This window comes from Echinops telfairi, unplaced genomic scaffold, assembly GCF_000313985.2.
Source record: "Echinops telfairi isolate 266 unplaced genomic scaffold, ASM31398v2 ScPeMD7_7468;HRSCAF=8506_0, whole genome shotgun sequence".
Lineage (NCBI taxonomy): Eukaryota > Metazoa > Chordata > Mammalia > Afrosoricida > Tenrecidae > Echinops > Echinops telfairi.
The window spans coordinates 47,316,151-47,340,615 of record NW_022111369.1 but is presented as its reverse complement, the minus strand read 5'-3'; the positions used below and the strand labels follow the sequence as shown (position 1 = coordinate 47,340,615).

The following is a 24,465-nucleotide window of genomic DNA, read 5'->3' as shown; positions in this document are numbered from 1 at the left end:
ATGGGAGTCCATGTTCAGGACTTCATATAGTGTCCTGACCAATTCTGGAAATTATTATTTACATATTATATTTACCACATAGTGTTTAAACAGATCGTGGGACAAAGTTTTTTCATTTATACCTATACATATTTAAATGCAATCAACAACTAAATGTTTATTTAAGAAATAAGTTTATTCGTCAGTATTTGCATATAGTTTTAAATACACAGAAAAGCTGAAAAAAAATTCTATTGAATGAGTAGCTTCAATACTTTTGAATTTATAAATCTAAATGTAATAAATCCATTGTTTTGATAAGTAGAATCACTTTTAACTCAAAAAGCATAACTTTGCTAAACAAGATGACAAAGATGATGATACGAGGAGAAATGGTTACCTCCTGCCTTCCACCAGAACAAGCCAAGGACAGTGGAGTGTCCTTGGTTCTTTCTGACTGGGCCTCAATGTCTGCACCATTGTCCAGCAATATCTCCACAACACCAACATGACCGGCTGTAGCAGCCAAAATGAGTGGAGTAAAACCTGCAGAGAAATAATCAGCTTTTCACTACATGCTGAGAAAAGGAAGAATACTGAATATCAGAAGAGGGCTTAAAAGGTAGTAGTCCACACAATAAAAGTATCTCTGGATAAAGGTTAAAATTAAGGTCTACCTTTCTTGTCTCGGTGCTCAATACTAGCTCCTCTCTCTAGCAGTGTTTGAACCAATTCCTCATGGCCACCAGCACAGGCAAGGGTTAGTGCCGTGTCATGGTTACTCTCAGTCTGCAAAAGATGATTTTGATTAGCTTATTAGGAAATTTAAAATAGTTATATAAACTACATTATCTGCACTTATACCAAATTCTTAAATACACTTTGATATATAAAACACTTGAATCACAAGTTGGCTAACAGATTTTTTAATTTTAAAGCTTAGTGGCCAACCTATGATTTATTTAAACATGTATATATAGACTACAAATAAGCTCCATGGGTAATTTAAAAAAATAATTATAGGGGGAAATGCTACTTTTTCAGCCATATGATGTGCTTGACAGCATAATTAGGAGAAATAACATGGGTTCACTTTCAACTTCCAGTTATAATGCAGTAACATAGACCAAATTTACCATCCCGCTGCAAACAACTAAAAAATGGCCAAACCATATGAAATGATGGTGCTCGAACAGGCAGTGAAAGCAATTCCTAAGAATAGAAATGATCAGCCAAACTGAATTCCTGGAGCATTTCCAGGTTGTAGCAAATGGGCAGGGTCCCCAAACAGCCTTGCAGTCACTAAGTTGAGAAGATAAAGTTTCAAGGGGTCAAGATGGTATATGGAGAGGAGAGATGCAGAGAAAGTACTCTGGAGAAGGTCTCAAGTCTTCAGCCGAGTACGATTAGCTGATGTGTGCTAAAAACTATTTGAGGGCAAGCAAAAACCCAGGCTGAACAGCACCCAAAGCTCATTAAGACGCCCAAATAATTCTAGGCCCACTAGTCAGATGGAAAAACATTCTACCACTGCAGACATTACATAGAAGCCTCAATCGCAAGGCCAAAGTAGATGTTGTTGAACTATCTAGCCAAGCACAAGAGCTGGGTGTAAACTAAATTATTTCCCAAGTAACACAACTGCTGCCTTCTAGAACAAATACTTCGAATATCCGACAATGAATTCTGAAAGACAGAGTTGATTTAAATTATAATTAAGATACTACAGTAGGCTAGACAACTAGCAACACAGTTAATAAACTTACTTCTGACTTTTCATAATGACTGGTACTAGATCTAACAGTGGTAAGAGCAGATTAAGCTCTCACATAGTAAGTAAACTAATTTAACCTGAATCCTTTTAGTCTTCTAAACGTGTGTCCAGAGAGACGACTTGAAATTTAGCTATTCTGACTTAGGAACTGAATGATTAATTATATTTAAATTTCACTATGTCAATTCAGTTATTGGAAGACTGTAACAATGTGTTACATCAATCTATTTTTCCAATTGTATACTTAATACACCCAAATCAGACCTACTATTTCTAAGGAAGCCCAAATTGAAATATGCTAATTAGGGAGACAAAGTATCCCAGATTTGCTTGGGACCAGGCTATCTCTTCGTCCAGGGATGTCGAACTTTGATGTAAAAGTGAGGTCTGTCCTGGGCAAAACAAAAGGATGATGATTTGCTCACCCAGACTGTAAAAGTATATCCACGCTGGATTTTGAAGACCTTTAGTACTCAAAAAAAAAAACATATCTCATGAGTAAGCTTTGTGTTTTGACTGCACGTTGAAACAATTTCGCAGATATATTAACTAACATATTCTCTTAACACATACTCTACTTATTTCTCTGTATTTTTTTAACTTACTGTAGCTTTTAGAAAATGTAAAATTACCTTTAATGATAAAGGGAAGGCAATTTTTTAAATTGTTTGAAACCTTTTCTGCCCTCCCTTTCACGCATGAATCACTACTACAATGGCACTCTGCTTTGTGCTATAATGTTTGGGTGTATATCACCTGCAGAGGACTATAAGTTAGTATGAGATAAGGAACGTATCTTATTCCACCTACACATGATGCTCTGCCAAAGAAATGAATGACAATTACCGCAGAATGACAATAACTACGCATAATAGGTTTAGAGAATGTTAGTATACTACATTTGTAAAATAGTTTTCTGTGCTTGCTGTATGTTTCCTCTACATATATACTATGATACTATTTACTAATAATTATTATTGTATTATGTGATATACATAAAGAGAATGGCACATTTCTGAATGCCAGTAATGCTAACCCAACTAATCCCCATTATTAAAAAATGTGTTAACAAGAGACAAAAAGAAGACTCAAGAGTCAAGAAATAAGAAAAAGCCTACTCGTCGGTGATGAAGGGAGACACAAAAGCTGCTCTGCAGAAGAGGCTGCCAGAGAGCACAGCTCCTGACTGCAGGTATCAGGGATGCACACAAGGGGGCGATGCACCAACTACAACAATGGAGAAGGACGCGATACTTAAATGAGTGACAGCGCTGACTGCTTCCATGGTATTTGAACTTCTTTTCAGATTTGTAAAGGGATCACTGCCTGATTTCAGAGAAAAGAAGACAGCAGTTCAGACGTAACTTTCCAAGGACCACGCAACTACGAACTAGTAGGATGGGCTTAAACACACAGACAAGGGTTTTCTTGATTACAAACCCTTGCTCTCCCCACACGTCACTATCCCTGCAGGGATTCAGCAGAATGTTCGATGCATCTGCCCTAGGTTGTTTCTGTACTCGTGTATTTCTTTATCAGCAAAAAGGTTGTGATGCAGTTTCCTATCATTCTAAACTTCCTTTAAGACCCAAAAGAAGGTCATGAGGGGGGCAAGGTTGGGGGAAATAGGTGCTGATACCAGGGCTCAAATAGAAAGTAAATGTTTAGAAAATAAGGATGCCCTATGCACAAATGTGCTTGATACAATTGATGTATGGATTGTTATAAGGGCCCCCAATAAAAGTATCTTTACTAAAGAGAATAATTCGACAAAGCTGTGCTAACTTTAAATGAAAAAATGAAAAAAAATTTTTGCAAAAGATGAGTATGGACCATCTTAGAGGATTGGGAAACTATTATATAAGGTTTTGTTTCCCTTTACATTATAGAACATCGATTCAATAAACATTTAATAAGCACCTTTAAATTTGATGCACTCTGCCAGGTATTCTAGCAGTATCAGTACCAAATACCATCAGTCAATTCTGAAACACAGCCACCTGGTGAGCGTCAGGGGAGAACTATGTTCTGTACGATTTTCAGTGGTGTATTTTTCAGAAGTAAATTGCCAAGGCTTTTCTTCTTAGTTATTTCTAGATAGATTCAAACCAGTTGGCAGCTGGCAGCCAAGGGCATTAACCGACTGCACTACTCAGGAATTCTACCAGTTACTCTACGGGAGACTGAATGGGTGAAAACAGTCCCCATTCACCAGGAGCTTACTGATAACTGTGCGGGACAAACTTAGGTTCCAACTATAGGTTCCATATGTATAAATGCTCCAAAGAATATGTTAGCATATATACCATAACATACTTAAGGACAGAAATCAATTTCTTTTCCACAAGAAACAATAATAAGAGTTTATTTCATAGGTTAAGAGAACATGCCCTAAATGGTCCATACAACACACACCCTCATTTTTCCAAAGACTGTTGTTTATGAGGACCTGATCATTTACAAAAGAAAAAGCTTTATAATGTACTGTCCCTTGGTTATAAATTAAGGTTGTATACCTGTTCTACATTAGGCCTCCTAAGGCAGTTCTTTCAGAAAGTAAACTATTCACTTTAATTTTACTCTTATTCTAAGATTTCAGTAAATATGATTATTTTTTAATTTAATTACGGTAATACCTCTCAAGCTTTCCAAATCTTAAAAGCTGTCTTATATTCAGATAATCTGGAGATAAAATTTGCCTTTCATCCCCTTGGAGGACTTTGGCAAATAAATTCTACAGATACAGAGCGTGGAGTCATATACTTCGGTCAGCAAGATAAGAATTTCAAAGAAAATAAATATGTATTTAAAGCACGTCTTCTGGTGTAAGATTATCAAAAATAACCTCAAGTCAATTAGTTTCGATGCTTTCTCGGAAATTAAAAAAGCTTTAAAAAAATTATATGATGACCGCTGGAAACAAGATCTCTGTGACGTACTTGTCAGCACTAACGTGAATTTGGTGTTTTATTTCCTTTTAATGTGGATTTTTATTTATAGCTACCATAACTGCTGTAGAAAAGGTCATTGTAGATGCTTTAAGTCAGAGTGTCAGCATTACTTTACGATGGTATCAGTCCAGGTAAGAACCATCTCTCCTGAGTGTGGGGCTTACCTGTGCATCAATATCAATGGCGGGGTAGATAGGGAGCATGGCTGAAGGAGAGATGATAGGACTGGGAGCTGGAGTCTGAGGCTGGGAAATGGAAGCCGCAGTACTGTGGGTAGGAGTGTTTGGCATTGCAGATGTTCTTCCACTGACTGCTGTTGAATAAAATAACTGCACTTAATACGGATGAACCATGGTTAGGTCACAATAAGAATTCATTAGAAAAGATTTAAAGATTTTTAACACAGAATCTCTACAAGGAGATTACCATAGAACTAATCATTCAACTTCCTAGTTATTTCTCATCTTGGACAGCAATCCAAAATATTGAGTGTAGCCCATCTTCTAAATAATAATTTCCTGGGGGCTCAAAAAAAATCCCCTTAATAACATGTAGTCAAAAGAACCTTGCTGCAAAATAGAAAACATAGATACTCATATACTAAAATTAAATATGCAAAGTTATCAATTATACCTTCTAACTATGAAAAGCATGAAAGGTATAACAGTTAATTTCAGAAAAGAAAAATGTACTTTTACTTGCCACTTTCACACTTTTTGTACTTTAACTATTAATGTTTGGAAGGGCACCTTCTACTGTATGATTAACTGTAGATCTGAAGAAAAATTCTGTATCACAGCTCTCAGTATGGAAGCTTATCCAAACATAAAGATTCGATCCTGTCACAGAAATGTAGGTTCTCACATGAAAGATTAGTCTATAGTGGGTAAATGCCCAGCAATCAATCAAGCAGTCACATTAATTTCCCCAGACAAAATTTAAAAATCAGTGTGGATTTAAATGTATTTCACACAATCATCTTTAGAATATAGATTACTGTTAGTCCTTCTTTGTAAAATATTGCCATGTTACACTATTTTCAACAACATATGCAACTTAAGAAGGAGCTTCAATGGGTCAGTACTTGAATGAAGATTCCAAAGGTGGGGCAGACAATAGATTCAGTCGAGGGAACATTACTGTTCCCTCATCAACTCACTTCTAGAGTTGAGACTGATCATGTGAATGTCATTTCTAATACTTCCTTTCCTTTAAGCATGTTATACTAGTAAATAAAGTATGGCTATTAGTCTTCAATGATCCACAGTAATGTGGAAGTGTGCTACAAATAAAGTTATAAGCTATATCAGACAGAAAACCATCATGATTCACAACTGGATCTGAAACCAGCATATCAGCAAAAAAGGTTATGATCCTGCCAAGAACAAAACTGCAATTGATCTTCTTATAACAATTATAAACATGATTGCCAAATTAGGAAACCGCTTTTACATGAAATCCTTGGTTCAGGCACACACACACACTGTATCCATTAGAGCAACATTCTATAATTAAAACATTTGTAAGTCTAATTGAAAGTCAAAGGGAAAATGAAGAAACAAAAACACTGAACTCTTAGGGATCCAAACCTCTAGAAAAGGGCATGTACTAATACACTGAAATGACAATTCAGTGGCTTTGATATTGTTAGTCCACAGCTTTGTATGTTAACAATCAAGATATTCACATCGCATCTATAGCCCTTAAAATTAGACTCCAGATTCTCCTGATTGGTTTGTACCAGTGCAAATGCTAACAACAAAAAGCAGCTGAATGAAACAGGAGGTCCAAAGCACTGTTTATTTCATGACTAAGCTACTTTCTACATCTCAGTCGGGGTCATTTCTTTTACAGCATTTTTATACTAGAGACTTTTAAAATTCTGATAACAAAAATCAATCCCTCTTTCCCTTTGGGGTACCCTAGGAAATAACTGTATCTGACACTCATACATTCTCTACAGCTTCCAGGAAAAACAAAAATATGTAGATTCCTCGAGAAGCATCTTTACAGGAGGTTGTCATTTTAGGGTAGATATTTAGAGAGGGAGAACAAGTGCTCAGAAAAGGTTTAACATCAGGGTCAAAAAAACGGGAACTTGAGACCTTAAGAAAAGCAAGGTGTTAAGACTAGTTAAACAGTGAATTGATTTTGCTTTAAGAAGTATAAGGAATAGGAAGGGCAGAAGATTTTGGCCAGCCAAATACTAATATTAAAAGAGCAAGCTAACAACTGGGGTCAAGGAATAAAGTATAACGGAAGGGAGGGAAGGAAGTATATGTGTTTAACAGGTGTGACTACTTAAGAACTCCAAAGGAGGCAACGAAGAAGGCTACTAGTGAACTGAAGAGCAAGCACTACCACTGACTTTTCTAGCATAAAGTCTTAGAAATAAGTGTATGTTGTGCATGTGCACATGCACGGTGAGAGGGAGAGGCTGCAAGTCGGTACCTGGATGCTTTTACACAGTTCTTCCTTCTTGCCCTTTTCCTCCTTTCCGATATGAATGAATATGATAAAGAATTTCTTAAATTGTTTTGAATGTGAACACTTGGAACACAAATATGTAGGATTTTACTGTTTTTGTTCTTAGGCATCAATAGAAAAGCTACTTTGAATCCTCTTATAATTATAATCAGTATAAAAATTGTACAATCATTGTTGGTAGCTTTGCTCACACACATCAGGTAAACTTTGATAGTCTATCAAATATTGAATGTCTACTATTCATTAAATTGAATAACTATACAATCTTTAGTGCTTTGATTTGCATAATAAAAAGGGCAACATTATAACTTATATCAGCAGTTCTCAACCGATGGGTCGTGACCCCTTTGGGGGTGGACCGATCCTTTCATAGGAGTCGCCGGATTCAAAACAGCAGCAAAATGACAGTTATGAAGTAGCAATGGAAATAATTTTATGGTGGGGGGTCACCACAACATGAGGAACTGTATGAAAGGGCCGTGGCACTGAGAAGGCTGAAAACCCTGGTCTAGATTAATTTCAAATTTGGACTTTATGACTACTATTCTTCGGTTTTCATGACTTTTTCCATTGAATTTCAAAATTGCCATAACCTCCATTAGTAATTAGCAGTAATTTAAAAATTCGTAGAATCTTCACAGATTTACCATTATTAATTGTTAACACTCTTTCCAATTTAGTCACTATACCTTCTATTCATTCCATTTACCTCTTGGTATGTATTCAGTTACTCTTAGTGATATTAAAAGACAAATGTGGGATTGTGAGGCCATCTGTAAGATCTCCTAAGCTGGTTCCTTAGTTTCTAAATGCTAGCTACATAACTAAATACTACACATTTTAGTTTTACTCTTTTAAAAGATGAGAATTAAGTTTTGTCTATACTCTCATTATTACATGCAATGCCACTAAAATTTGTAAAAAGCAGAAAAAGTAAATCTACCTCTTAGTTAAAAGAAAAAATAATGAAGGGAAGAGAAACTATATGGGAAAAAACTGAAAACCAAGGTAGCTGTATAAGTATTATGAATTCTATTTTCTTGCATAAGCATAGACTTAGGAGGAAAATTAATTTTTAGAAAAACTAATTAGGTTATCTTTTTACCTGTCAAAATATAATACTATTTATTTGTTTTCTTTCTTTCCTCCCTTGAAGTTTTCTTTCTTTTTGTTTTTTGAATAGAGCAAACTATCCTCCTTTTTATGGCTTTCCTAAAGACTTATAGCCCAATGACTCCAATTCTTCTACTTTGTTCAGAACTCACAAAAGATAAGTCCCAAAACACTAGAAGCATCAAAACCCTCTTTCAAAATAGTTCTTCTTGTCGATGAAACTAATCATAATTCAATAAAGTTTCTCTAGCTACACATTTTAAAATATATCTTTTATAATACTGTCAGGGGATCACGCCTTCCCTTAATGCTTTAAGAGACTAGACATGAACAGTGATAGCACAGTAATTCAAACCCTATTTGGGTTGTTCCTATATTACTGTTGTAAAGGTGTTTGTTTTTTCTTTTTTTAATATTCATAGTTTGAAGCCTGAACCATTAAAATAAAGTTATTTCTGTTCATAAATTTCCTGATGCATCCTACCAGTTTTGAACTTCAACTTTTATCAGTTTCCTAGAATACTGGTGTAAACACACAAGCTAAAAGGCCAAAATTCATTCTTAGTATTCTGACCATAAAAGGGAAAAAACAAAAACCAATCCAACTTCTAAAAAACCTGATACCCAGCCTACCCAGCTATGCCAGAAAGCTTATTATCTTTAATGTGACCTGTGTCCATCTGAGAACTTCTGAGAATAAATTACTATTTCTAAGATATACAATATATCAAGAGTCCAAAAGTAGTTCTCAAGTTGGGTAATGGCAAAAAATTGTGGCACACTCTTATTCGCCTTAAGCAAATCATATTTGATACCTGCTCATAACAATATAAACCCACCTGCCATGATGTCATCCAGCGTGTCATTGAGGGTCTGAGCAGGGCTGGCTACCATTAACCCTTGTTGTGTTTCTGTCAGAATTCCTTGCCCAAGCCCTGCCAACTGTGCTTGGCCCAGTACTGGCTGTCCAACTATCACTCCTTGCAGTTCTGTAAGATTTGCGATGGACCCTGGAGGCAGGGGACCTGCAGCCAGGGGCAAAGCTTGAGGCATCGCCAGAGGCTGGATTGGTGCAAAACCCATCTGAGCAGCAGTCTGCTGAGGTTCATCTTTAAGTAAAATGGGTTCCACTTGATGTAAGCGTGCATAGTCTCCCTCGGAAAGCTGCTCTCCAACTCCAACAGGAGTCAGTAGTCCCAGGTGTTGGCAAGATTGCTGCTGCTGCTGCTGCTGCTGAAGTTGGATTCTTTGAGCTTTAACCTCTAGATACTGCTTTTTTAGCTGCTGCTGAGTTTTCAGTTGTAATTCTCTTTCTACTTTCTGTAGTTCCTCCAAGATCTTTTGTTTCTTCTGAATTTGCTCCTCCCTCGTTTTGTTCAGCTCCTCGATCTTCTCCTTGGTAAGTTGGTCAGCATGTGCCAGTTCCAAGGACTGCAGCTGCGCGTTCTTTTCTATGGCTTCTTTGATCCTCTGCTCCAGTTCTGTTAACTTTCCCTGAGCCTCTTCTACAATGCTCTCTGGAGACTGATTGGTGATGTAACCCTGTACATCCTGGCTGTTTGCTGGCAAATGGCTGCTGGACTTTTGTTTAGAAGCAGCTGTGTAAAAAAGAAACCCCCTCAGAAGTGCACGTGAATGGCATCCTCATTACAGAGTTACTGTTGGGAGGTTTAGTGCCAACAGTTATGCACCAAGTTAGCAAATCCAGAGAAGGTGGAAATGCACTATACTAAGGAAATAAAAGCAAATCCACCTTCTTTATCATAAATATAAAATGTAGGGATTTTATGTGCATAGAGTAAGCTATGGAAAGAAGTTTTAGAATTTTAAAACTATCACAAGGCTAAAATTAGACAACAGAGGAAGGCAGGCTTGTGATTATCTAAGTGGTACAATAAAAGCAAAATTTGGTGCTATGTGTAGATACTTCATCTGGTCATAAAGGTGTAGAAACTCAAAAGAACAGAAAAATAATGTAAATTATTAAGATGAAGGGATTATTTAGACATCTAAATCAAGGTTTTTCCACATTTAATAGCTTGTGCCTTTTTAACAAACATACACCAAGAGTACCCCACACCACTGAGAAGTACCAAGAAATTAAAATCCAACTAATTAAAACCCAACTAAATATAGGTCTTTGCTGGGGCCTATCATATTTAAGACTCATAAAGGCAAGATGTAAATTCACACCTTCACACAGTTACCTAGACTGCAGAGAATTGGGATTTGGTTTCATTGGAAGAAAAGATGCTGGACTACGCCATCCATTATATCTTCTAACAACCGGGTGAATAAACTAATCTGGCTACAGGCATAACAATCAGTTGTTTTCTATGCCAACTGAAAAAGGTGCCAAGGTTCATGACTAGTAGTGGTGATTACTGAAAATGGCTGATGAAAATACTTAGTATTCTTGTTTGTAAAACAATATAGATAGCCCAAAACTAAAAAAAATTAAAACCACAATGGATCTTCAGATAAAACTTTCAAAAAGAAAATCAAAACAAAACCAAAAATACCTGATTCGAACTGGTTGTTGTAAAGTTTGGGGACAAAATTTATAACATGCATGGTAGAAAATTCACAAATCAAATATGGACCCCAAACTTCTAGGGAACAAACAAGCATAACTGAAGTAACTTTGAATCATTGGTTAAGAGATCCCAGATATAAAATCTGCATTAAACCAGTTATTCTAAAATATATTTTAGTATTTGATCCAAGTTATTAATGTTATGCCTTACACAATATTGACATGTGAGAAAATAATTTAGAAAAATAATGTGCAGACCTTAGTAGTTACTAGTGGTAATCATGAAGAATCAGAACCGCTTCATAGATGAGCATCTAACTATTTAATCTTTATTATAAACATACCAACTTTAAGTTCTCTTGCAAAAATATGCAAAAATTTATGTCAACTTAATAAATTTCATATTTTATGAAAAAAATAATTTAGAATGGCTAGGTTTTGGCAACCTTATCAGTTTCAACTGAACATGTAAACCATAGTCTTTAGAAGTGTAACTGACCTTTATTCCTGATGGGAAGCGTAGTAGCAACATTGGCAGGTGGTTTGTCAGGCTCCTGAGGTGGGACAACCATGGGCAGTGCTTGAACCGGTACACGAGGAGCCTAAGACAAATAACACTAATTGATTTTATTTCATGAGCTTTAATGAATTAATTATAAATATTTAACATACGAATATTAATGTGCTCATCAACCATAGCAAATAATCATTTCTATAAAAGACAGCAAGCTACAACAAAAAATGATCACTCTAGTTTAAGGTATACCTATGCATAAACAAGGAGTAAAGAAGAAATAAGCTTTTGTTTGGAATCTTACCCTATTTAAATCATGGGAAGGGGGTGTTAACTGAGTGACATCCGGTGGAGGGGCAGAAAGTAAGTTGTTAGGGTAGTCCAAAAGATAGCAAACTACACTCGTGTGGCCACCTTTTGCTGCTTCTATCAGCATAGTTGAGCCATCCTAAAAGTGGATATGGAACAGGAGAAAATGGAATATATTATTAGTTCACGGAATCCTGAAGAAGATAAAGCAAACAACCAGATACACTGAAATTATGGACCGTATGAAATACTTATTCTAACCAAACAGAAAAAATCAAAACTACATTTAAGATGGTACTATAAATGGGACATATAGGTATTACTTTACAATTTGGAAAATGCAGAATGGTTCCTGAAATACACTGAAATTATGGACTGTATGAAATACTTATTCTAACCAAACAGAAAAAAATCAAAACTACATTTAAGATGGTACTATAAATGGGACATATAGGTATTACTTTACAATTTGGAAAATGCAGAATGGTTCCTGAAATACACTGAAATTATGGACTGTATGAAATACTTATTCTAACCAAACAGAAAAAAATCAAAACTACATTTAAGATGGTACTATAAATGGGACATATAGGTATTACTTTACAATTTGGAAAATGCAGAATGGTTCCTGAAATATGCAAGTTACATACTTTTAAACGGTGAGTAGGATCTGCCCCGTGAGCCAAAAGTAGTTCCACCACTGCAAGATGACCCCCCGCACAAGCCAGGGACAGCACAGTATGGTCGTTGTTAGCTGTGGTTCTATTCACATTGGCTCCTGAAATAAGAAAGGAAGGGGGAATCTTGTTAGTATCTTTTGTTTCCCCACCTGGAATTATGATTAAATATTGAGACAGAAGAATTAAGTCCTATTATCCAACTTGAACAGTTATAAACTCGCAGTTAATCTCGTTTCGCAACTCTTGTCACATTAAATTACTCTAAAGCAAATGCCAGAGAAGTCATAATACCATCCGTATACATTTCAGTAGGTATAAGATAAGAAGCTGTGGTGGTGTATTGCCTACTAACCAACAGGTTGCTGGCTCAAATTCTCTAGGCACTCCACAGGAGGAAAATTAGGCTGTCTGCTTGTGTAAAACATTTTAGTCTGGAAACCCAAAAGGATCAATTCTACTCTATGGCCGCTATGAGTCAGAATCAAAAACTGGGTTTGTTTTTTGGTTATCAGTAATAAAAGGGGTGGTGGTGGTGTTTTGTTCTGGCTATAATCTTTTATTTAAAAGAGTAGAATGTGAAATTTATCTACATTTTCTGGGCAGACAAAATTGTGAATATAATTCACACTCCCATATATGATGAGCTAAGCATTTTAGACTTCAAATGAAATAGAAGAGCAGTACGAGCACTCTTTAAGAAATACCTGAGAATCAATTTATATTTATTTCCCTTTGCTAGGCATTGTGAAAAATGGAAGTAAAATAAAAACAAGAATCAAATCTATTAAAACAAACCAAGAAAGAAAAGAGATGGTGATTATGTAAATAAGTCCACTCTAGAGAATACTAAGTTATAAATACGCATAGCAAGTGTTTAAATCGTCTGAAGTTGATCACTGAGTTATGTATGACATTTCATTTTATCTATTAACAACTGAGAACAGCCAGTGTAGCATAGTGGTTACAAGTTGGGCTGTTAATGCCAGATTCAGAAGTTTGAAAACACAAGACACTCCTCGCGATAAAGAAGAGGCTTTCTAATCCTGTAAAGCTGTTAGAAATCCAGAGGGGCAGTTCTATCCTGTCCTACAGAATCGCTACAAGTCAGTATTAGCCAATAGCAGTGACTTTGGTTTTTGTTTAATTTTCTTTGTAAAAATTCAACATTAACAACAACAACAAAAAAATTCAACATTAAATTAAAAAAATTATTGACTCCAAATGAATTTAATCTATATTTAAGAATACGCTGAACCAAGAATGAAAAAAATTTATTTAAACTGACATGCATATCTGTATGCAGTGAAGAAACGTGTGAAGGAAATACATATGTATTCTATATTAGATCACTGAGTCAGGAATTGACTCAATGACCACAGGTTAGGTTAATACATATTTTAATGTCTCCATTAAGGACCTTTTTTTTCCTTTTCCCATATTGGGATTTATCTCTTGGTGTATTTTTTGATTGTGGGTATCCCTCTTGTATTTTTGGTATGCTTTTAGGTAAATGAAACCCAGGACTGATGCAACTATACAGACAAGTAGAATAAAGGTTCCTTGGGGTGGGATGGAGTGGTTGGGTTTGGAAGAAGAGGCAGGTGGGGTGGTAAAGAGAGCTGATATCAAGGAATTCAAGATGGAAGAAAATGTTTTGAAACTGTTTGTGGAAGCAAAAATAATATGTCTGTAAATAGCTCCCAATAAAATTACTTTGTAAAAACAAGACAAAAAATAACAAATCTCCAAGCATTTTGTTAATTTTTTTGGTCTGTGTGTATAAATATTTCTTGTATTTTACAAAGAAGAAAACTTAGGCTCAAGAAAATATAAAGTTGACTTATTCCACAGTACTGAGTGGCAGAAATACCATAAATAGCCAGGTTTCAAAATACATTATATCAACAAAACAGACTTTAAATTACCTAGCTCTTTGAGTTTAATCAGGAATTTTTCTCTATAGACGTACTCATCAAGTGTGCTGCTACAGTGTGATACTTCTGTGCACTAAGCACTGTGGCATTGCTTCATCAACAACACCCTACCCAAAGCACATTCCTCATCCCTAAATCTCTAAATGTCTACAGGCAGGGCATAGTACATGTTTGGGAACAAACGAATGCTTTAAATAAACGTACCTTTGCTAATTAAGAATTGAACAGTACAAACATGACCAGCTCTTGCAGCTTTCATTAAAGGAGTTCTTCCACCCTCAGATTCATGTTCCTGTATAAACAAATATAGCCTTAACTGATATATATTTACTGATGAATAATTATTTTTTTATTGTAAGAGAGAAAAAAAAGGAAAATTACTGGTTCAAGTTCTAAATCTATGTATATTACATATCAACTGTAAAGCAAATCAAAAAATACACTTTTAGATTTAAAAACATGTGCTAGGAAAAAAACCTTTAACTGGTGGTTATATTGATGCAACCACAACACCCTCATATAATAATACCAGTATTATTACCATCATCCTCATTTACTTCACATTCTTTTCCTTTCACTAATTTGAATCCTACGTGTATGAATTTCTGCAAGCAGATCATTTCCCTGCTAGGTTTAATATGAATATAACATGGCATTATGATTACTAAAAAATCTATTTTAAGATGCGACTAGTTTTCTGAATCTCAAAGGGATAGAGAATCTACAGAATTCCTAAAGTTGTTGGGTTCCTGACAACAATATTGGACAAATTTTAAGATCTTAGAACAGAACAGATATGAGAACAGTATCTTAAGTAATGCATTGTATACTTCTATTTTTAAGCATTCATATTTGATGAAATTTTAATTTTTTTACTTAATCCAAACAGGGATTTAACTATGAATAAGCAAACATTAAAGACTTTGTTGCTGCATATTTCACGGTCATTGAGGTAAATGATCTACACATGCTTCCCTAATTAAAGACGCTCAGAGCCTAACAAGGGAGAGACAAAGACAAAGTCAAATATAACTTATACAAATGTAAGAATAGTTAGTGGTTAAATGCTTGCTGCTAGCTAAATGGTCAGCAGTTGGAATCCAGGAAAAAATGTGGCAGCTTCAGTAAAGACTAAATACCCCATGGGGCATTTCAATTCTGTCCTATGAGTTCACTGTGCTTCCTATTCAAACCCACCGACACTGGGACTGAACGCATGCAGAGCTAAAGGGGACCTCAGCAATGTAACTCTGTTTAATTTATAAGACACCCGGCTGCATCATGGGCTATGTACTGAGCTGCGAACCACAAGGACAGCCGTTTGAACTCACCTGTCACTGCAGATGAAGCTGTCTGCTCCTGTAAAGATATATGACCTTGGAAACCCACAAGGGCAGTTTTACGCTGTCTCATAGGCTTTCTTTACGTGAGAATCAATTCAATGGAGAATTTTAGTTGTCAATTCAAAAGGACAAAAGTGCATCAAGAGAACGAGTTCCTAAAGGAGCCTGTTTCTAACTGTATATGACTTTTTGCCATAAAACTATGAATTTCTAGAGTTCACACCCGCTTTTTAATTTCAGAATCTGAGCCCATGAACCTATGCTGCTGTTGGGTGTTGTTGAGCCAATGCTGACTCACAGCAACACCACATGACAAAGAATAACTGCTACATAGAGTTCTCTTAACTGAACAGGATAGAGAAACACGAGAGTAAACTAGACATCATTGCTCCAGAAACTATAATTAAAGACAAGTATGAAAATGTAAAACTCTCCATTCTCATCCTATCTTCCTTCTAGGTCTATACGCATCTCTTTAAGCCTTCTCTGAAGAATTCCATGCCCTCCAATTTTTACTATGTCAACACAGCAAGTCTGGCATCCTCTAGATACTCTGGGCAGGTGCCTCTGTAAGAGTCCTGGCAATAGAGAGAGCCTAGAGGGCCTATTTCAGGTTTGCATGGTGGCTGGTAAGATTCTCTTAGGACAGCCCTGGCTATCCTTAAGAATAAATGGGTACCGTGTTTGAAGGTGGAAAATGGGTACCGTGTTGGAAGGTCTTTTGCTCACCAGAGCAGCTTTCATTAAACTTTTTCACAATAAGCCCCAATGTTCATCCTGTGTCTTTGAAGTAGACTGGACAATCCTACTCACTAAAGGAAAGACAGTTTGTGTGGTAGTGTGGCCAAGTGGTCTAAGGCGCTGGATTAAGGCAAGACAGAGCAGGCCATGGAAAGGATAATATAAAGGCCCACACAAAATGAGAAGTAAATAAATACCTTTTATACATACTTTCCATACTGTTTTATCAACTGTCTTATTTTGAAAGACTAGGGTTTGAAAAGTGACCTAGCTTACCAGATCTGCTCCTGCCTGAAGCAAGACATCAGCCACATCGGTATGACCATTTTCACAGGCATATGTTAGTGCTGTATCCCCTGTCGCTGTGGTTGCGTGCACATTAGCTCCTGTGACAGTGTCAACAACAATGCAGACGTTACAAAAAAAAAACAAACATAAATATGGGCACCAACAACCCTATATCCGCGTTTTATTAAAATAGCTGTTTCTTTAAATAGAGTTGTCTGCATTTTTTATTCATAAAAGAAAGGGAAAACAGAGGGAGACACCGATCAAAGCTCCAGTTATTTCTAACAGTTACGATGCAAATCACTTATTAGGAATACACTATATTTTTTTCCTTAACACATTCAAGTGAATCAAAATATCAGGAAAAAATTTCACTAAACCATTTTCACTTAAATGAATCGTGTAAAAAATATGCAAAACATTAAAAAAAAGCCTACCTGCAGTTAATAAGTATTTAACTAACTCCAAATGACCCTCCTGAGCAGCTTCCATTAAAGGGGTAGAACAGCCTAGTTCTATATCAGCTCCTGCCTTAATAAGAAAGTCTGCTACTTCCAGAAAGCCTCCACAGCAGGCCAGAGTCAAGGCAGTTTCTTGAGTTTCTTCAGTCTGTGCATTGATATTGGCTCCTAAAATAAAGATTCTAATTAGTTAACAAAAGCAATTTACTTATTCCAGAGATAAGCAAACATGATTGTTTCCTAATAAACTATATCTGAAAAATGAAGTTTGCATTATTACACTAAATCAGAATGTATCTCCTACTACTGGTAACATAAATAAATAAATAGCTAGGTAAATAAATGAATAAAACCACACTCAAAATACCCAACCCACAAACTCACTGCCATTGAGTCAATCCTAACTCATATAGCCACCCTATAGAGCAGGATAGAAATGCCCCTATGGGTCTCCGAGACTGTACCTTCTTACAGTAGGAGAAGCTTCATCTCTTTCCTGTGGAGCAGCAGGTGTTTGGAACTGCTGATCCTGCAGTTATCAATCCACATGTAACTACTATTAATAATACCAATGACTTATTACAGAATTGGTGTACATAGCTGGGTTTAACCCAGCTGAACTTGAGAAACTGAAGCCAGAAAGTACATATCAAGTAATACGAAGACTTAGAAAAATATACTACAGCCTCTCATTTTAAGAATTTCAAAATTACAATAGATTGATGATGATGACATATTATGAAAATAACATTTAATGAGCTTTTACGAAGTGCCCAGTAATATTCAAAACACGTTATATATTATTTAGAGGATTGACATTTTCTGTTTTAAACCTATTTAATAAAGTTCAGGGTAATTAACTTGCCTAATATTTTAATAATAGAGCACTGGAGATATAGTGATTACATACTGGACTGTGATCCACATGGCTGGCAGTTCAAAACCAGCCACAGCTCCTCAGGAGAAAGACTGGGCTTTGCATTCCCATAAAGAGGAATAGTCCCAGAAACCAACAGTGGGTCACAACTTGAGTCAGCAATGACTAGATATGGCAGTGAGAATACTGCAATTACATCATTGTCACCGATGTCACAAATATCACAGCTGACATATTCAACGCACCTCTATACAGCATGCACGGTTACAAGAACTTCATACAGATATGTAAGCTCACCTCAAAACCCTAGAACTGAGAAAACTGTAGCACAGAGAGATTAGAAACTTGCTTCTAATTTCACAAAACTGGTAAACAGTGGAGTTGTGATTCATATCCAAGAAGCCTGGCTCCAAATGGTATGCTTTTAAAATTCTAATGAATTATTTTCTCGATAAAGAGAAAATATTGTTTTAAGCATGCTATTTCTCTTAAATTTACTGAAATAAAAACATTATCATTAAAAGAAAAATAAAAGGCCTATAAATACAAAGATAGGCGGGAGACAACATCTAAACTTAAAATATCATAATATAGTTGTTTCACATTTCCCAGAAGAGAAGCTCAATGTATGCTAGGCTATGTGATAGCTTCTACTTTGAATTTTAGCCTTCTTACCAAGCGAATCCTTACAGGGTCTCCCATACTGAGTTTCATAAAACTCACCGTTCTCAAATACTTCTGACAAGGCAGTCTGCCCCTAAGGAACTACCTGAACTTGAGAAGCATTCAATTCCAAAGACCCCTCTATATAACCATATCCTAGACCTTCCTGATTTCATCCACATAGTACAGAGTAGCTCAAAATGCTCTATATTCAAGAAATCTGATTTTTCAGGACAGCATGAAAGCCACTTGTTGATCCATAGCTTGGGTAACAACATCCCATAAAAAATATACTGGAAAGATGATAGACTGAAATTAAATGTTGTATCATTGGCATCTTCAAATCTACTCACATTTATGCTTCAGTGCCTTGAATGATATGGCTTACCTTGGCCTAGAAGTAATGCCACCATCTCTTCATGTCCTTCACGAGCTGCTTCCATCAATGGTGTATAACCTTCATCATTGACTTCTTCTAGGCTAGCTCCTCTTTCAATAAGTAAAGCAGCAAGTTCCACATGCCCACCACATGCAGCCAAAGTCAATGGTGATTCAAATGAATCAGCAGGCATGTTCACTTGGGCACCACTGTCAAGAAGCAACCTCGCTACTTCAACATGGCCATCCTAATTTTTTTTCAAAAAAGTAAAAATAAGGTGAAAATTCAAAGACTTCTCTTTTGAAGACTCCATAACTAGGTAAAGAAATTATTAAACACCATTCCAATGTTTAATAAACCTACATTTAAAAAGTAAATCAGTATTTATTAGCTTGTCTATATTTCTTTAGTGTAAGAGTTGCAAATAGAAGTTGAAGAAACAGGAAGTATATGAAACAAGAACCTTTTCGGAGATCACAGTTAAATCCAATTCTAAAGGGTATCAATTGAAGTGCTGAAAGGATAATGCTTACTGAAGATCAGAGAAGGTTTGAAAAAAGTAAAACCTCTGCAAAATTCTTAATCACAGTAAGGATTCTGATTAAGTTCAAAGCGAGAAAAAAATAGTACAATTGGAAATGCAGGATAGCGTTTAAGATGGACCGTGGAAAAGGAATTTCAAAAAGTTCCTAGCAAAATCCTGTATCATTTAATTCCATTTTTCCAGGAACGGTTTGATACGTCCTTTTATGTACATCCGTTTTCTTTGTTGGTCACCATTCAAATTACAAGGAAAAATACCATACATACTCGTGTATAAGTATACCCGAATATCAGCCGAGGCACCTAATTTTACCACAAAAACTGCATTAAAAATGTAGTGAATTTTGACAATGATGAGGGCAACAAATGTATAACTGATGTATGTATGGATTGTGATGAATTGTATAAGCCCCAATAAAATGATTTAAAAAAAAGAAAAGAAAAGAAATTCTAAGTTACATTTCATTCAGTTTATAAAAACTTGGCTAGCAATAATTTCCAGAAAACTAAGCTAATAAATTGGAACACATTTTCAGAAACCTTTATAAAATTGATCTAATAAACATAATATCAATTCAGGTCTTTTATTAAAAAAATGTGCTGGAAAACTCGGCTTATACAAGTATATATGGTAAGTGGAAAGAAGATCTCTCTTAGCTGGAATTCTTTCCTGAAAATGTCCTATTTGGCAATTTCAGTGTTCTCTTCTCCGGTCTTTATTTTCCTTCTGTTACCCTCCTCCACAAACATTTTGTTCTTTTGAGTATGTCATGCCGATTTTTGCCTCCATGCTGACCACATTATGTAACTATAATGTCTTATTATTCTGGTTATTTTGTCGGATCACAATACCCTCTTCTGCATAAATATTCAACTTCTAAGTTTCTTTTAAAGTCCACTTTAAACCCTCCAGTTTTTTCTATTTTGTTTTGTTTGGGGGCAAGCATTACAAAATTTGGTCCCAATAACCCCATCTACTTATAACACAGTACTTTTAAAATTTACAAATTTTACAAATGGGTTCTTACAACAGGGTGTTACAAGGACCTTATGTATCACACGAAACAGTAATGCACACATTGCTGCTAATAATAGTGATATTTTTAAATGGTTTTTGCAACACCACCTAATCCTCAGACCACCCCCATAAAAGGCTAACCTCATCATTTTACAGATGCAAAACTAAGAAGCGTAGAGGAGAAAGGCTACAGGTCCAACATAACAATTTACTATATAGCAAGCAATGGCAATAAGGAAACAGGTAACTCGTTTTAAATGGCCACCTAGTATGTTGAAAATTAAGTAAATAAAATTAACATTTTAATACTCATTCTCCGAAGAGAAAAGAACCTTCAAGGTACTTAGCTCCTTTTTTCTGTATTTGCCCATAATGTTATTAATGTTATAACTCTTTACCAAGTAAAGACTCAAAAGGAACTCTTTAAAAAGGAATCCAGGGGTCAAAAAAGGGCCATGACATGGAGGAAATTTTCAACACGGACAATGTAACAATTTTTAGTTTTTTTAAAATAATTTTTTAGGAAACACAAGAGTGTTCTCATTAACATATTTCAGCGAAAACTCACTGCCATCAAGACGATTCTGACTCACAGCAACTCTACAGGACAGAGCAAAACTGCTTTCATGGGGCTCTGAGACTGTCAAAGCTGTTAACTCTTAAAGGGTAAAGCTTCATCCTTCCCCTGAGGATCCGCCAAGTGGCAGCCCAACTTATAACCCACACTACACCACCAGGGTTAAAGACAACACTTTTCCTACCAACTATGAAAAACCAAGAAGTAAAGCCACTCTGTGAGAATACGAAAGTGAAAGTGTAAACTTCAGAAAGCAACTCTGATAGAAGTTAACCTTACATAACCAGATCTGAAAACTTTCATGGTTTTCCAGACGGCTGAGGCTCTTGCTCCGCAGTAAGATCGTGATAAATAAAATCTTTGCACCCAAGAAGATATGCATTATACACCAATGCAATCGCTCTTTAACCAATATGCAGATAAATTATTTCCCCAATCTTACCATGCAAGCCTCCATTAGCGCAGTATGCATTTCATCTGTTTTATGCTCTTGATCTGCGCCTGCTGCCAAAAGAAATCGCACCATCTCTAGATGTCCTAAACCAAAAGTATATAAGATCATTTAAAATCTTATTTCAGAGTTAAATTCAAATAAAACATTATAATCTCAAAATGGTTCTATTTAACTTCTAGCATTTCATTTATAACAAAATACAAAGGTCAGCTAAATGCCACCCCCAACTACTGAGCACAAACTATACAGATGATCTTTTCTGTCCTGCACTTTATCAACTTACCCTAGAAATGACGAGTACTACAATGCCTGTTGCAAACACATGTTTTCAAACTCCAGAACCCAGGATATCCCTCTAGAACCTTTTAAGAGCCAAGTCAAGCTATAATTACCAATTTACTTATGCTGTGGGTTAAGTCAGCTTTTATGAACTAGCAGCCTAAAATGTTAACAGTAGTTCAAATTATTTCTATAAGAAAGTATATTTCAGCATCATAAGGAATGCATATATTTTGGGGAACAATCTTCTTCCAAATTAAAACTGCATATAAAACATACCTAAAACATTGCTTGATTTATGTTGTTTACTTATTTACAGATAAACACACACATTTATGCATTCTAAATATTCTATAGTTTAGATAAAGACACCTTATTAGTGGTTAAACACAGAAGACAAATTGCATTTTAAAAAGGACCTCAGATACTATGCAAAAAAGAAACAAACAAGATTTCCCTGCCCTGGTTTTATCTGAAATGAGCTATAATTCACTCTTAATCAACTGGAACAAAAAGTAGGGAAGGATGAATGGGAGAGTGAGAGGAACCATTAAATATAAGTACACTAAAACAAACCTTATTACATCTTCTTTTTGCTATTTATCTACCTCCCTTTCCCTGTCACTTAATCTCAGCATGAGTTCTACCCCTTCCCCATCTCATCTTCTCCCTAGGAAACCTCACCAGAAGCAGAGGAAGGGGAGAGGTGCCATGGATCCCTGGTGGTAGATGCTCTCCACCAGGTCAGGTCTAGGTCCAGCTTCTAATTAAAGCCTGCAAGACCCAACCACAGTTGCCCCTTGTGGAAAGCAGGGTGGGGCTAGAAGCAAAAGGGAGAGGGAAGAGTCATTATACTTAGGCTCTATCTCAAAGTAAGTTCTCTGGCCAACACTATCAGATCCAGGTTCAAATGCATAGGTAAAAAAAGCCACCTAATCAGACAGCCAAGAAGAGGCTGCCCCAAGGCTTTGTTTCCCCCAGCCCCCCAATAAAGATCAGCCTTGGCCTCATTAGCAGCCAACCTTGGGTAGCAAAGGATCTCAGCAGCTTCCTAAAAGTTCATCATTCTGAAAATCTGCTCATCAAAAGCAGACAATCAAAGCACATTTTCAAATTTAAGTTCTAAATTGTAATCATTCTGACATCCAACCTTATTTGAACCATGTTATTTTAAAGAAGCTATCCCAAACAACATCACACTTCCTGGACCACTTTTAAACCTACTGGAACAAAACAATAGGATGGCCTAACTGAAGCCCTAGTAGCCTAAAGTGAAACAAACACCCAGCCGCATGCAAATGAAGGTCCCAGAGAGTGAGTGCCTCTAATTTTTGTATCCTGCCCAGGGAAAACCCTCTGGCACTGTGGTTTCGTGGTGGGCCGCAAACTGCAAGATTGGCCGTCAAACTCCATAAAGATTTGCTGTCTCGGAAACACTGCAGACAATTGATATATGGATTCTTATAGGAGCTATTAAGACCCCAAATAAACTGATTTATTAAAAGTTCCCCAAAAATTGTAAAGAAACTCTGTAAAGGGTTGATATAAGTTAGAATCGATGGCAGTGGTTTTTTGTTTTTCACAGTTTACTCCAAAGGTGAAATTCACTCTCTCTCAGGCTCTCATAAAGTGCTTCCTTTGAACCTTTTCATGATACCTCGGGGGCATGAATTTGTTATTTTATAACACAAATAGAGATGCAGGTGGTATAAAAGAACTAATAAATTAATATACAGGTACAAAATTTGGAGGAAATTCACTTTAAAAAAATAGCAATTATCTGCCACCGAGTCAAAAAAATCTCCAACTTTGTTCAGAATTTGAGCATTAATTATTCAAACACCAAGCACACATTTACAAGTAATGTTCTTCATGACAGACTATCCATCTGTATTACCAGTATCTTGATAATACATATTAGTTGAGGTCTTAATTGTTGATGTCATTTAAAATCTTTCAAGTATTTGTCTTCTCCGTTCTCTTTATTTTTTCAGTTATTTTAGTATCAAAAGAATAGCTGGCTTTTTTCATTGCTTATTTTTAAACTTGCCAATTAAATATTTTCTGGATTAACAAATAAATTTTTTTTGCAAAAAAGGCGGCAAAATATTCACATGTAAGACTATTAGGAAGAACAATGCACATTAAAAGTAAAAAACTCGTTACAGCAGTGGTGCTCAGCATTCCTCATGCCGTGGCACTTTCACACAGTTCCTCATGTGGTGGTGACCCCCAACCATGACATTATTTTCACTTTGCTACTTCATTACTGTCATTGTGCTACTCTTATGAATGGGGGGACCCCTCTGAAAGGATCGTTCAATCCCCAAAGGGGTCAAGACCCACAGGTTGAAAGCCGCTGCCTTAGGAGAAATAAATAGAATAATTAAGTAATTTTCTAGGTTGTTGTTAGATGCCAGCAAGTCGATTCCAACTCATAGCAAACCTATGAACAATAGAGCAAAACGGTTTCCGGTCCTGCGCCATCCTCACAACTGGTCTTATGTTTGAGCCACTGTTGCAGCCACTGTGTCCGTTCATCTTGTCAACGGCCTTCTGCTCCTT

The 24,465-nt window shown here is 36.1% G+C and overlaps 1 protein-coding gene across 5 annotated transcripts in view; it reads right to left on the bottom strand.

Moving 5' to 3' along the window:
* Positions 1–24,465, bottom strand: part of ANKRD17 (ankyrin repeat domain 17) — a 123,532-nt gene that overhangs the window by 50,891 nt on the left and 48,176 nt on the right. For 2 of the 5 annotated variants that reach the window (XM_045284276.1, XM_045284273.1), the window contains exons 7-18: positions 21,610–21,704; positions 19,039–19,276; positions 17,087–17,278; positions 16,638–16,747; positions 14,482–14,569; positions 12,314–12,441; positions 11,659–11,802; positions 11,340–11,442; positions 9,144–9,902; positions 4,869–5,014; positions 657–768; positions 380–525 (exon numbers count right to left, since the gene is read on the bottom strand). In XM_045284276.1, coding sequence (XP_045140211.1) covers positions 380–525; positions 657–768; positions 4,869–5,014; positions 9,144–9,902; positions 11,340–11,442; positions 11,659–11,802; positions 12,314–12,441; positions 14,482–14,569; positions 16,638–16,747; positions 17,087–17,278; positions 19,039–19,276; positions 21,610–21,704 — 2,261 coding nt within the window. Of the gene's footprint in view, positions 1–379; positions 526–656; positions 769–4,868; positions 5,018–9,143; positions 9,903–11,339; positions 11,443–11,658; positions 11,803–12,313; positions 12,442–14,481; positions 14,570–16,637; positions 16,748–17,086; positions 17,279–19,038; positions 19,277–21,609; positions 21,705–24,465 lie in introns of all 5 variants that reach the window. The other 3 variants (XM_045284272.1, XM_045284274.1, XM_045284275.1) reach the window with 3 other exon arrangements.